The 14,691-nt window shown below is 39.0% G+C and overlaps 1 protein-coding gene across 2 annotated transcripts in view; it reads left to right on the top strand.

The window, feature by feature from the left end:
* timm50 (translocase of inner mitochondrial membrane 50 homolog (S. cerevisiae)) overlaps positions 1-4,189 on the top strand; it is a 65,585-nt gene extending 61,396 nt beyond the window's left edge. The window contains exons 10-11 of one of the 2 annotated variants that reach the window (XM_042063000.1): positions 2,776-2,882; positions 3,582-4,189. In XM_042063000.1, coding sequence (XP_041918934.1) covers positions 2,776-2,882; positions 3,582-3,680 — 206 coding nt within the window. In that variant the 3' untranslated portion in view covers positions 3,681-4,189. Of the gene's footprint in view, positions 1-2,775; positions 2,883-3,578 lie in introns of both variants that reach the window. The other variant, XM_042062998.1, reaches the window with a different exon arrangement.
* The last annotated feature ends 10,502 nt before the right edge of the window (positions 4,190-14,691 follow it).

Here is a 14,691-nt window from a genome sequence, read left to right on the forward strand (position 1 = left end):
TTCATGGATTGGGCTAAATGCAGAGACCAAATTTCCCTCACGGGATCAAAAGAGTATATATACTTACTTACAGCGTTGGGAAAGTTCACTTTCTACGTTAACTAGTTCAAAGTTCAGTTCACAAATTTTAAAATGAACTAGTTCAGTTCATAATTCAAAATTGTGAACTAAGTTCACACTTTCCAAAAATGAACTAGTTCATAATTCTTTTTTTTTTTTCAAATGTTGCTGCGAGCTATTATTTTTCAAAATTGCCACAGCCCATATAGAATGCAGTTAATTTGGGTTGAGGATGTCTTGACAGTCTTTTGATTTTTTTTCATTGGTTTGCACATACCTTGAAAGGCTAGCCAGGTGCTTCAGTTCAATGTGCCGTTTCAGGTTTGCTGTGGGTGACTGAAGTGCGGGCAAAGTTTGCACAGAAATGTACGATTTTTCCCATCCTCATTGACCTTGTCATAAAACTTTTAACGTTTAAATTACCATACAACCTTGCTGCTTTGTCGTCCACATCAGCCTTTCTCAAACTTCTTTGACCTGAGGGCCAGTCAAGGCATACTTTGGGGTCATAGGGCCCACCTACATGAACCCACCCTCTCCTCCCTCCCCCATCAAATTATCATAATGATATCCCAATTATTATTTTTATACTATATTGCTATACATGCACTTCAAAACAGTACATTTTTGTGCTTTAAAGTTTGTGAAAACATGCACATCAGAGTACTGCTTTACTAATGTAAAATATAATTAGTCCTAAGACTGAGACTAATTAATAGCTTTTGGCTGACTTTAATACTTAATGCTAGACAGTGTTTTATATTAGCCTGACGAGCCAGACCCACATTAAAATGTAGGGTCTGGGAACTCACCGTTCGCAGTGCTCAGTCCGAGGGGCGGGATTATCAGTTGTCTTTCAAATTCCCTCTGCACGCAATAGGACAGCGGCAGCGCTATGAGTCCCATGCGTTTCCCACCAGCGGAGCTAGTTGGCTAGTTCAAACATTTGCCAACTTAATAAAAGCTTAACTCGTGTCATACTGTTCGCCAACAGCAACATCCATCTTATCTTGTTTTTTTAAGTAGCAGGGAATTCAAGCCAAACCGTTGCAACTCTGCCATCAATCATTATGTTAAGCCCACCTAACGACTCTATACACGATTTCATTGGCCTGATTAAGTTTCGATTTCTGGAGCTCACAAGCCAACGGAGAGTTGCTAGACTAGCCCTGGCAGCAAATATAATTTGGCGCGTCTAGATTTCTAGGCTAGTTTTATATAGTCTGTGCTCTGTTTTTTATGGAAGTTGCATAAATCCACGTCATTCTATTAAATGTCTTTTCATAATTAAATAGCTTTCCAATAGGTTGAAGCTTAGCTTTGCTACCAACATGCACACACATGCATTGAATTCTATGCCTCTATGTTTGATGACACCAAATTAACAAGTATTTCCTACTAATTGCAGAAATGTTTGTTTTCTTTTTCTGTCTGCGGTTCCTTGATCAATTGCGCAGCAAATTATCCGACGATGCCCCGGGAATAATTTTACTCTGCAGACCAGCAATGTCCACATTGCGGACCGCGGCCCATAGTTTGAGAAATGGTGACCTTCATGGTGCCAAATTAAGGCCTTTTTACGGTGTTTTAGCCAGGTTTTCGTGTGGAAGGCTCTGTAGAAATCTGGCACCCTATTGAACAAAGTTAAACTGAAAGAGCGTGTCGTTCACAGACACCAGAATGAACAAGTTCACTGTAACGTTCATCAGGCAGTAATACAGGACGTTCAGTTCACGTTCGCTCAAAATATGAACGAGTTCATGAACTTTCGTTCAATGAACACGTTCAGGCACAACACTGCTTACTTATACTTATACTAGGCAAAACTGTATCGGACCGGTGTAACGTTGGTACTAAATCATCCATCGCAAAGAATGATTTTTGTAGCACGTGCAACAAATATGTGTAGGTACAGCCCTGCCCTGGATACATCTCTCAACATGCGCTCTAAAACATTTGGTTTTATGGAGATGTAGATCATCACGGGTGCGTTAATAAATCTACATTGCAGCGAGTTGACACAAATTATTCACTTTATGTAGTTTCAGTCCTAGTTACTTTACTTTGAGCCATGCTCTTCCTTACTTGAATCACCTTTGAAAATAGAAGATTGAAGTAGCCTAGTGGGTGTTTGGGAATGAACGTTAACTCAGATGCTTTTTGAGACTTTGAGCAGAAATGTTCCAGCCCGGTGTTTGGGATGCATCATAGACAGGTTATCTTTCAGGTATATATTTTCCATTAGAAAACCATCACGTTAGCGAACGTGTTGTGGCTAACTCACTTAGCTCCTGTTAGTAGCCTAGGTTATGGTCAGAAGAGAATGAGATGACAGTCGAAAGATACAATAAATCAATAATCAAATCTTTGACAATCCCTATATGACCGCTTCGCTAGCGGCGGTCATAATAAGATTATATAACTGAAGTGCTTACAGGGAACCACAGAATAATGTGATGCTTTTATTTTTTCAGTCAAATGTGTGATAATCAGAGTTTAATTCTTGTGCCGGATCCATGCAGATATAGTGGTAACTGTTTGCTCAAAGTTCAGTTGCTGTGCTTGATCTGTGCATTTAGTGGGCTATACCACTACTGAGCAAATCACACTAAGCATTTTGTGAAAGTGTCTTATATTGATGACTACTATTGTACCAATTATTCAGTCCATTCATAAAGTGCACAAATCCTAACAATGGGATTCTGTCTCTGATAGCCATTGCAATCAGTGGAGTTGAGGATGTACGCACAGTGCTGGAGAATTATGCCCATGAGGATGACCCTATTGAAGCCTTCAAGCGAAGACAAGCACAGCTGGCACAGGTAAACTATGCCTATGAAATACATTTAATCAGGTCAAGGACATTTAATGGATTTCCAGGATGTATCTACATTATGAATGTGTTCATTGAAATGTGTATGTGTCTCTAGTTGACAACGGCGTAAACAGGGATCTCATTTCACATTGTTCACAGTATAAGACTTACAGTTGTAGAATAGATATGCTCACAGTTTTCCACTAGACTGATTTACTGATTTCAGGAGCTGTACCTTCCCAGATGTACCTAGAAAAACTTGATTTGTATATTCTGTGCTAAAATTTAACTTGAACAGCTGAAGAACATTGTTGGTCGATCTGGAAACAGTTTTACTCTGCATTAGTTTTGTATTAGTCTTGTGCTTACTGTTTGAGTTGGGTACTAAACTACACTTCTTCAGTGGAGCTTAACTTGAGTGATAATTGCTATGTGAAAGTGATCAAGGTGGCAACAATGAAAAGCATTATATGTGGTCTTGTGTATAACTTCAATCCATTCAAAAATATATAACAAATTTGATGGTCCAGACAAGTCTGAATTGACACGAAGCAGCCCAACCAGAACACACCTTTAAACAGCATTACTGTTTTTCTAATAGCAGCAAAGCATTCTTAATACTAATACTTAATAATTAATACTAATACCCTGAATCTACATGCTTACATTTGTACATTAATTCTTCCTCTCATGTTCATAAAAGCAGGAAGAAGAACAGCGACAATCAGAGTTGGCTCAACAGAAGAAGCAAGGCTTCTCTCTAGGCTCTATTGCTGGACGCTGGTTTAGATCAAAGCAGCAATGAAGCAATACAGAAAACACATATAACCCACCAGTGGAAGAGGACCCCAAAGAAACAGTCACTGAATGGGGTTGGAAATACAAGCGGACACAAGCAAGCCCCATCTTGTCACCTCTACTGAATTGGGGGCAGGATACCTCCTTCATTTAACATTAGTGAAGAGACTTTATGGATATTGGTAACAGACAGCACTGGTCCTCTTGCCCTCACAGGCAATATGTGGGTGGGCTCCTTTCTGACAACTGTCGGCTCATATTTCCATAAAGGTTACACAACATGTCTGCAAAGACTGGCCATAAATGAGGGTATACACATTTTAAGGCAACACTCAACTCAACTGTAATAAAAGGGTAGCTGACTTATACTGGGATGTTTGTGTTGAAGTTCAGACCTTCATCAGACCCAGTGTCAGTGTCCGTCTCTGTTGCCTGAAGTGCTTGTGGTGTACTGTATAGTGCTATTAATGTTGCCTATCCAGTTATTCTTCAATAAATAAGTTGTGGCAACTTTCATTTTGTTTTCTTTTCATTCATTTTAGTTACCTATATTTTTTTAACAATTTAACATTTCTGAATTTGATTGCCATGCAGTACCTTAAAGTGCAGTGGTAAACTTAAAGCAGGGGTTCTAAAACTTTTTGGGACGAGTGACCCCTTTGGGAAGCTAATTTTCCAAGGACCCCTCATAATCGTAACACACATTTAGCATATATTACATTTCTGGTAGGTGTATTCTTCACTCTTTCAACTGAAAATGACTGTTCTGTCCTCATAATCTTGTTGCTTTGGAGTCTATTTGCACTTTCCTTTGTCTAACTTCATGGCTTTGTTCACTAGCACCTGAACCAGATTGCTGACCTCCAGTTACTTTTCTTTTTCTTTTTTTAAAAGCCTCATATTCAATTAGGGTTCATCTGCACTTGAGGATGTGGATTGACTAAAACCTCTCTCCATGCTCTCCAGCTAATTAGCAAAGCTGAGTAGCAGCAGCAACAGTTTATTGTGATTCGTAACAGATTGCCGTGATCAGTCACAATCACAACATTTTGGTCCAAAGTTAATGTGGGTCAGACTAATGAACACAATATATGTGCTTTATTAATGCAAATGATCCCCGTCAGTAGCCTATGCATGTTTAATGATTCGGCACAATTTTATAATTTATAGCATTTATTGCAAGTACAAGTGAAAGTTGCTATGTTGAAGTACAGAAGAACTTGCTTTTAAAAATACTGAAGTATTCAAAAGTACAAGTATTTGACCTTTTTAAATTTGTTGTAATGTAATGTTTATTTTGTCAACAGTAGGATGTACATCCTTTGGTTGGTCACAAGGACTTATAAACAGACCTTTAGTTCCTTTCATCCAGCATAAACATTTAGCTTACTTTCATAACTTTGCAACTGTTAAAAAAGATGCAATAATTCACTTTAAATTGTTATTTACATTTTATTTACCATTGAATGATGTAAAGTTCTAGCTATGTGGTGAATGTCAGGTGACTGTCTAATTTCATTCCAAATTCACCATGATCATGGTGGATATTCTGATGAATAATCTGCTGTCACTATCATATCCACAGCCAAGTTCAAATTAAACTATTGAAAAAATGTGCTTCAATAATGTCTATTGCATTTAAAGAATCCCTTCAAATGTGCTTAAAAGTAACAAGGACTTCATGCTCATATTTTAAATGTAGTGGAGTCAAAAGTACAGTATTTGTCTTTCAAATGTAATGGAGCAAGTCACAAGTTTCCAAAAATATTAATATTTTAGTAAAGTACAAATACTTGAAAATCATACTTAAGTATAATAATCAGGTAAATGTACTTAGTTGTCCACCTAATGTATTGTCCACCACTGTCTACAGCACCCATACCACATGCAGGTACAAGTGCACACGGGGACTCAGAATCGAGTCTGGCCTGGGTCATTTTCCGATCCCACCATTTCTCTCCCACTAACCTCTTGTCAGCCACTTCACTATGCTATCTGAATCTGAAAGGCCCAAAAAATAAACTTAAAAAAAGAAAGAAAAATCAAATGAAATAAAATAAAAATGAAGGGAGAAGCATAACTCAATAAATAAATGAGTGGTTGGACTACAATGTGCCTTCACTTCTTTGGGTAAACAACCTGTGATCACATTGAAATTAATAAAACGTTTAGGACCATGAAATAGGCCTAATGCAAAACATGATAATATGTCAACAAGCAAAGATATAGGTTACCCGTAAAAAAATAAAATGAAAAAAGCCGAGTCCCAAATAGACACCTGTCTCTCTTACACGCCTGGTGTTGCTGTAGGTTTGGATAAATAAATGCCAGTGTGCCAGTTTGACTGGTGATCATGTTACCTGATGATATTTGCATAAAATCAGTGAATATTCAACACGGCCCTGCCTACTTCTTAAGAGCGCTCTGCTCTGCCTCCACCCCTCGAGTGCCGGAAGTTCACATTTTCACGAAGCCTACAGTGAGTGACAGAATATGAAGAAAGATCTTGCCAGAAACACGTGGACATCACTGGTTTGTCTAATGCATGTCCACTTAATAAATATATTTTGTGGCATGACCTTTTGACCTATCCATGTCAAAACACATAATATGGTGAACACAGCTAACTGCCCTACACCCAACACAAAGCTCCCTTTTCAAAAAAAAAAAAAACCTTTGATTTTATAGATATGTTTTAATATGAAAATATGCTTTAAATCTATTATGCGGTTTGACCTTTTGACCTACCCACAAATGTGGTTATTTCTGGGAACGTTCCTTAATGGGTAAAAAATGTATCCTAACTAGAAATGTAATGCCAGAGGAATTACAATAGTGGATGGAAAGCTACTGGCTTAATGTTGGTGGGGTGATTCCTAGGAAAAAAACATTGAATCACTTAATCTTTGAGTTCATACAAACCCTTGTACCAAAAAACCTTGTGTGCCAGGAATTCTTGAGATCACACTCAAGGTGGGTTTGACCTTGACTTCACTATTGAGTCCATAGGCTTACAAATGTTCACACCAAATTGTCATCTGCTGAAAACATTAGGCCTATTTTTTGGTCAAAGTTTTCTCCATGGATTCCTGGTCAGAACCCCAATTGGAACAGATTAAAACTTGGGGCATGGGGCGCTGTGGCGCAACAGGAATTATATATTTTATTGTAAATGTCAGAAATACTGGGTAGACCAATAGAGCAATAGGTAAATGACTAGACTCTCGAGCTGTTCCGAGAGAATGGCTGCCGTTGGCAAGAACGCTGCTGTTTCAAACTGCAAATTGAGCGTCCTGTGTCCTCGCGTTCTGCAGAGTCTGGACTCACGATCTTAACTTTTCAAGTTCGAACTTTCAAGACTGGGAGACGCGTTCTTTAACATACTTTTTATTGAGAAAAGCCCTTAATCCTTGCCTGTTTAAAAGAAGGAAGATGTTCGCTGAAGCAGTAGAGAAATCTCTTCATCAAGAGGAGAGAAAGCGTCCAACTGAGCAAGTGAAGTAGCGACTGGTGGACAGAGGTGGGTCGGCCGCGAACGAATCAGTTCGTTCGAACAGGTCTTTAAAATGAATGACCTGAACTGATTCGCCTTTCCAGTTCTTGTTCGTTCTTTTGTTCGTCGCTGAATCACACTGACCTAGTGCTGCTGTGAATGCCTATGGCCCAGCTTCCTACAGTAAGGCGAGAGCCAAACCAATCGTATGCTGTTGTCTGTATTGTTTCTAAAATGTTCTAATCCAATTAGCCAATGAGGGGCATGAAAGCATAGCAACTGTTTCCATGGAAAAAAAAAAGAAATGGGCTAGTGAGACTAGTGGGAGAGCATACGATAAAAAAATAACGATAATGGTTTACATTAACAACTCCATTTTACATTTCAATATTGGCATTTACATTTAAATATCTGTCTTATGGTAAATACATGCTGTCTTTGTATTTTCTGTGTCATGCCAGGTTAATAAATGTCTCTTCAATCTGTCTCGTTCGTTCATTCGTTCATTCTCACGCCAAGACCCCCCACCTGTTTCACTTCGGTCTGTCGTTCTCGTTCAGTCAGTCACTCGTTCTTGGCTAGAATCAGAGTGATTATGGCTCTGTAGCCTAGGCAAAATGGGGACTTGAAACCTTTCCATCAATATAATCTTTCTGCCAAGCCTTTAAACATGTTTGTCGGCATAGCCTACTTGGTCTTTGTTCCTTTATGAATGAACACATTTTTAAAAAATAAATTGGCTGATCTAGTCGTAGTCTACTCTATTTACCTTCAATATGTCAATTTAATGTCAAGGTGAATGAACACATTAGTTACTGCTGTTTTATCTAAAAGTACACATAATCATGATGTTGCAGCTATATATTTGCCGCTACAATTACAGTGTTGTGTTGACCGTTTGCACAAACGAGGAGCTGAGAACCTGCATTCCATGATTCACCGCTGAACTACGTTGTACCGGAAATGTGACTGAACGAACAAACGATTCAGAACGAATCATCTTGGCGAACTGAACGGCGCGAACTGTGTCATGAGAACGAACGATAAAATCCACCTCTACTGGTGGAGGATTGAGAAGAGACGTGAAAGTTGAAAAAAGTTTTCTACTGTCAGCTGCGCTCTCAATCTTGCTCTGATAGAATGTCTTTTCTTGCAAGTGTAACAGTGAATTAAAAAGGTGATGGCAAAGACTGGTAGTTACTAAGATCATTTCCATCTTTGGATTTACGTAATTTTCTCTCAGCAGCTCTAAGTATTACTATTATTATTAATATAATAATAGTAACAATATATTTAGCCAAGTGATAAAATAGTATTTTTTATAATTCCATCACCTTTATGGAACTATCTGATAGAAAATGACAGTTTTTTGCTAAAATGACACTGTTTTCACCGGAAATGTCCCCATAGCAGAGCAAAAAGTGTGTAAAAATATGCCATTTTGGAATACGGCGGCCATATTGGATTTTTGGACAAAATTCCCCAGAAGTGTTCACGCATGCGTGATAAAATCAGTTAATTTTGCCATAGAGACGGGTGTTACAACTGACCCGCACAGGTCATGTTTTTATTTTCATTTAATTGCATTTGCTGTGACTATATAAATCAGGGGTCCCCAACCTTTTATGTACCATGGACCGGTTTGATTCCTATTCTTTTTTCGCGGGGCGGGGGGGGGGGGGTGTCGGGGGTTCCATGTTCCATATGTGTTGTGCACGCATTACTTGAAAAGAACTAGCTCCAGTTATGTATGAACAGTGAAGGTAACGATCTCTTGTGAAAAACGTGAACTTGAAGAAGTGAAAATTGAACAATATGAACTATGAAACTTGAAGCTAAAGTGTGAACATGCTTAACAAAATATATGAACAAAACATGGGAACTAAACGTGCATTACGAATATAATCAGTGTGAGCCCTACTTGTTTCCCTGCAACAAGAAGCTTCCATCTGGGGGTGATGGAAGACAGTGACACCCTCAGTGTGTTTGAAATGTCCAGTCGATTGCGCAATTTGGTCTTAGTTGCAGTCATTGCCGAAAACCCGGCCTCGCATAGATACGTGGTGGGAAACGTTTTCAGCGCTTTTACGGCTATCTCGGGATATTCTGCTTTGGTTTTGATCCAAAAACCCGCCAGAGAGGTTTCCTTATACACACTCTTAAGACCACCGTCATTTGCAATTTCGATCAACTGCTCTTCCTCCTGCGCTGACAAGTTAGGACTATTCGGGATATTGACAAATGGGTTGCGGACCCACTCATTGGTTTGCCGTGGATCTTTGGAGGATGGAAAGTAACGCTCAAACTCATTTGAAAGCGCAACAAGGTGATGGCGCACCAGCTGCGAGAGAATGGGCCCTGCCTCAGTCTCTCCCAAAACCCCCACTACTGTTTGGAACATATCAAATACACCCCGGTCCACTCGTCGTCCCCACAAATCAAGCTTGCTTTAAATGCAGCGACTTTATCTGCCAGTTTAAAGACAGTCGTCATTCTCCCCTGGAGTGACAGGTTGAGGTCATTAAGCAACCCGAATATGTCACAGGTAAGCGAGTTTTGACACCCAGTCCTCATCACTAAAATGTGCAGCTAACGGTGACTTTTTTTCTGTAAGAAATCTCTGCAGCGGCTCTCGCAACTCAAACACTCTGGCCAGTGACCTGCTAAAGATGCTTGTTTTTTGTTGCTCATTCTAGCAGTTTAGCTAACTTCGTGTGACACTACCGTTGGCCAAGAACTCATCAAGTGAAGTGAGCTGACCTGAGGCTGCGCAGCGCTGAAGGCAATATGTAAAAGTGTTGAAGGCGAGACAGACAGACGTAATAAAATAGACCTTGCAAAATGCAAACATGCGTGCAATCAAACAACTGCATATAGACCTAAGGCATGTAAAAACGTGACATTATTGCGAATTAAATTTAGTTTAGTTCGCATATATTTTTTTTAAACTCATGTCGTAGGCTACGGCCCGGTTAGGAATGTCCTGCGGCCCGGTGGTTGGGGACCGCTGATATAAATCAAATGGCACCCATGTTAACTTGAAACAGAGGGACTGAAAATATGAATGATGTGATTGAAGTCCACACGCTCAAATTTCACGAAACAATCTTAAAGAAACACTTGCGGTTTAAAAAAATAAATAAAATCGCGATGCTTGAATTTTGCACCTTTTTGCTAAATATCTCTGGTCGTATTTATAGTAGACCATTCATATTTGGATGGCTGTAAGATTATACATAACTAGACTGCATTTCCGGCGGGAACTGCGAAAGTGTGCTTGCCCTGGTCCGGTCACCAACGTGAGCAGACAGTGACATACGCTATGCTGAACCTGGCTTGATCCAAGCATTCTAACAGTGCCTTTCAGTGTTGGAGCAGTGGCAATACCTCAAAAGCTCTATTCAACTATTGCCTTGCGGGTTGAATGCGATTCGTTGGATTTTACCTTTGGCCTGCCTTCGAATTTAGCTTCTATGACTGAGATCAAATCAATAAAATAAAATGACAGCAGTGATTGGCTGCAAAAAATAAATAATGTCACGCGTCTTGCGCCTCTCAAACTGGGCTATCAGGTAACCTACAGAGGAATTGAAATGATGAAATATGACCAAGGCATTAAAAAGCTGCTTGTTTGTCAGGATACTTTTTCACTGATTTATTTAAAAAAAAATATGAGCTATGAGTGTGAATGTTATATATTCCATCCCACAAATTATGTTTTACTGGTTTATTTGACAAATAATCTATATGGATTTGCTCTATAAAGACCTTATGTCTGTTTGGGATTGTTTTGTGAGCCTGGGGTTGTTTTGAGAGCCTATTGATGTAGCCTATCTCAGAATAAAGGAATACTTCATATTACTCTAAACCACCGTCTGTAAATCAACTGTATACTACTGTCTACATTGCACTATATTTCTTGACCTGTCTCTGTATGTTTCATCACCTTTCTATACTTTGCAACACAGCTCAGATCTTTGGTTGCTATGAAGGCCAGTCGTTCTAAATGGATGGTTGCTATGGCCAAAGGCCAGTTCTATCTCTGCCGTTGTCAAGCGGGCATATCGTAGAATTCTGATTAACCTTATCTTAAACCATCTCTATTTTACTTAGCCCACTTCCATACAGTGGGTCCCATTAAGAAGTGGCCACTTCATTCACGCTTACCGTGATACACACAGCAGCATTAAATTAATCTGTCACCATACGCCTATGCCTACGTTTGCAAAGAAAACATTTTAATTTGATTCACATGAAACGTTACATTTCATGTACATGTTGACAATGAGTAGGCTAGTTTTGGTTGTTGGTGGTGTTATTGCATCCCTTAGTTATGCCTACAATGCAAGTTCCCTCGCGATTGGAAGCTCCTGTAGACAATAGTAGAAGCATTTCAAAACATCGCGTTAGGAGTCCTTGCCACTTCTTTTAAGCCGTCACAGACGTAGGTGCTACTTTTAGGGCTAAAGTGCTTCGTGAATTACTGTTAGTAAAAAAAAAATAGCAGTCCTAAAGTTACACGTGACGAAGTTACGAGTGCAAGCATCTCATATCAAATGACCATGGCATTACACTAAACAACATAAATCCCAATTAGCAACATAGCACTACATCTCCTCCTCCCTATAGCTAGCCACACAAGAAATTAGTGATACTAAATCTCTGCTTAGCATGCTTCTCCGCTTAGCATTCTAATAACAGAAGGGGCACATTTATGTTGACCACTACAACATGACTCATTATGTCTGTAACGTTAACTGTATAAAACACTTACTTTCATAAAGGACGCATACCATCCAGCACATGGAAACCGATATTTTAGGTTCTTGGCCACAAACTCAAAACGTGTCTCTCTGAAGCCCTGTTCTAGAATCTTTGCTCTGAAGGCTGTGTTGCTAAGGCAACATCAAATAAACGAAATGATAGTCTTTCAGTATTAAATGTGTACGTGTGATTCCGAATGGATGTGTGTGGTTTGCAATTAGAATAAACAAGAAATAACATTTCCAATAATTTCCCATAATAAATTACATAATATTTGCACCTTCCTTACTTGTGAATCTCACACCGTATTTCAAGTAGGCTACACTAGTGAAATGTAATACAACGTTGCCACCTAGCGTTCAGATAGTTCTAGGCTATTTAACATTAACGTGACATTGCTTGTTTATTCTTTCGTCAACTCCATGCTTTTAGGAAAACAATCTTTTTATCATAGTACCCTCTTCAATGAGCGATTACCAGCTCGTTTTTGTAACAGAGATAGCTGTTTATTATCCCTAGGTTTACAGAAATACCTATTCATATTAATACGTAGCCTATGGAGTGCTGCCGACCACTGTTCATTACGGCCCAGAATGCCTTGCATGTCTTTACAACAAAACAACACAGTAAAACCTAAATGCCCGTAAACATATGCATTTGCATACTTGTAACATTTTTAATAATACTCTCCCATCATGATATGTAACAATAATGAAAAATTTAATTTGAATACCGTCAATGTGAAAACAACTCTATTATGTAAGCTATATAAAGCTACTGTTCTCCTTGCTATTTCAGTTCGTAAGTCCATACTATCCCATGGCAGAGCAAGGATTTCATGATTGGGCAGGGTTGCTTGGAGAAATTGTGTCTGCTCTGAGACATTGTGCATACATGGAAGGCATTGTGATAGAAGGTGAATGGTGTGAGTTACCAAATACCCGTGGGTGGTTTGCCAAATGATGGGAACTTTTGGAATATTTCTTTTTTTTTTTTTTGCCTATGCACCCTCACACTGGAGTCCCCAGTTCATATACAAAATTTGGTATCGATATGTGACTGTTCCTGAGATATGGACGACTTCCTGTTTCGGAGCTTCGCCGCCGATTTCGTTTGGCTGTGACGGGCAAACGCTTTCGAAAATCAAAAATCCTTCCGCTAACATTTGTGAGGCTTGGTCCAAGGATAATGTACGTCAAGTTTCGTGGCGTTCGGACCAAATTTGTGACCTGTGAAAATTTAGTTTCGCTTTCTGTTCAATCCAATATGGCGGACAAACGGCACGCCCACCTGACGTCATCTTCGCGACCAACTTACACCGGTACTGACCGGACGTTTTAAAGTTGGAACGGTGTCTCTGTCTCAAAGGGCCTAGGCGCTAGGGCTGACAAAAAATTAGGGAGACGGGAAAAATAATAATAATAAAACTTAAGAAGAACAAGCACACTTAATTAAGACAATAAAGACACCTAAATGTGTTAATTTGTTGCCTAACAAAACCTATACAACAGAAAACGTTCGTCTTAACACATAGATTTGCAATTGCAAACTCTACCGAAATTATTTTTAGCCTATGTGGTCGTCCTCACGTTATCTGTCATTGACTTGGGCTACAGCGTAAAGCTTTATCAGGTGACCAGTCGGCTAAAAATGCTTAGTTGTTTGATGCTGTATGAGACATTTTACTGCACAACAAAATGATTACACGTTGGGCTTAGAGGACAAACTGTACGATTTTACTTGATCTGTAAGACAATAAAGAGACCAAACAGTACGAGAAGGAGTTATAGTGGGCTACTGACTGTTGTCATTACATGAATGCAGATGGGCATTTTTCACAGGTAATGGGGAACTTCCCGTTTCTTCTGTCACAAATGAATGTGTTAATACATGTTGCCTAACAAAACATATACAACAGAAAACGTTCTTCTTAACACATAAATTTGCAAAATCTACCGAAATTATTTGTATGTGGTCGTCAAGTTATCTGTCATTGATTTGGGCTACAGCGTAAAACTTTATCTAGCTTCATCTAACTAGTTTATCAGGTGACCAGTCGGCAAAAATGCTTGTTTGGTGATGAATGAGACATTTTACTGCACAACAAAATTATTACATGTTGGGCTAAAACTGTCTTGTTTGTAGAACTACTTTGTTCCGACACATATCAACTAATTTCTCAACTTGCAGGACAAACAGCCCTTACTAGTTCTAAATGGATGGTTGCTATGGCCAAAGGCCAGTCATTAGTTCTCTCTCCCATTGTCAAGCAGGCGTATCCCAAGATTCTGATGAACTTTAGCTTTGAAACATCGCTATTTTACTTAGCCTGCTGTCATCCATCTAGCTAAAAGACACCTCCGTCATATGCTACAATGTTGCTATGTTCTGAACGTCTGCATTTTACAGCTCGGATGCAACGCGACGGTTCATTTAAACTTCACAAGGAGTTCGGCGAATTAATATTCAAGTGTGATACGGCCAAAAAATGGAGGTACTTCATAGGTGCGAAATTCAACCAAGCCGTGGAATAAATTGAAATAATTCCTTGAGAGATGCATCTATTGTATTTTGTTTTGGTCATTTATTTTTATTGGTATGCATGTGGTATGTTATTGTAATATATATATATATATATATATAATATATGTGTGTGTGTATGTATTAATCATATCTTGTATACATTTGTTTTTATTGGTAGGGTATTTTTATTTTTTGTTTCTTCCTAACATGCACAAGACATCTTATATGTGGACTACAT

Source organism: Alosa sapidissima, chromosome 15 (assembly GCF_018492685.1).
Source record: "Alosa sapidissima isolate fAloSap1 chromosome 15, fAloSap1.pri, whole genome shotgun sequence".
In the NCBI taxonomy this organism is placed as follows: Eukaryota; Metazoa; Chordata; class Actinopteri; order Clupeiformes; family Clupeidae; genus Alosa; species Alosa sapidissima.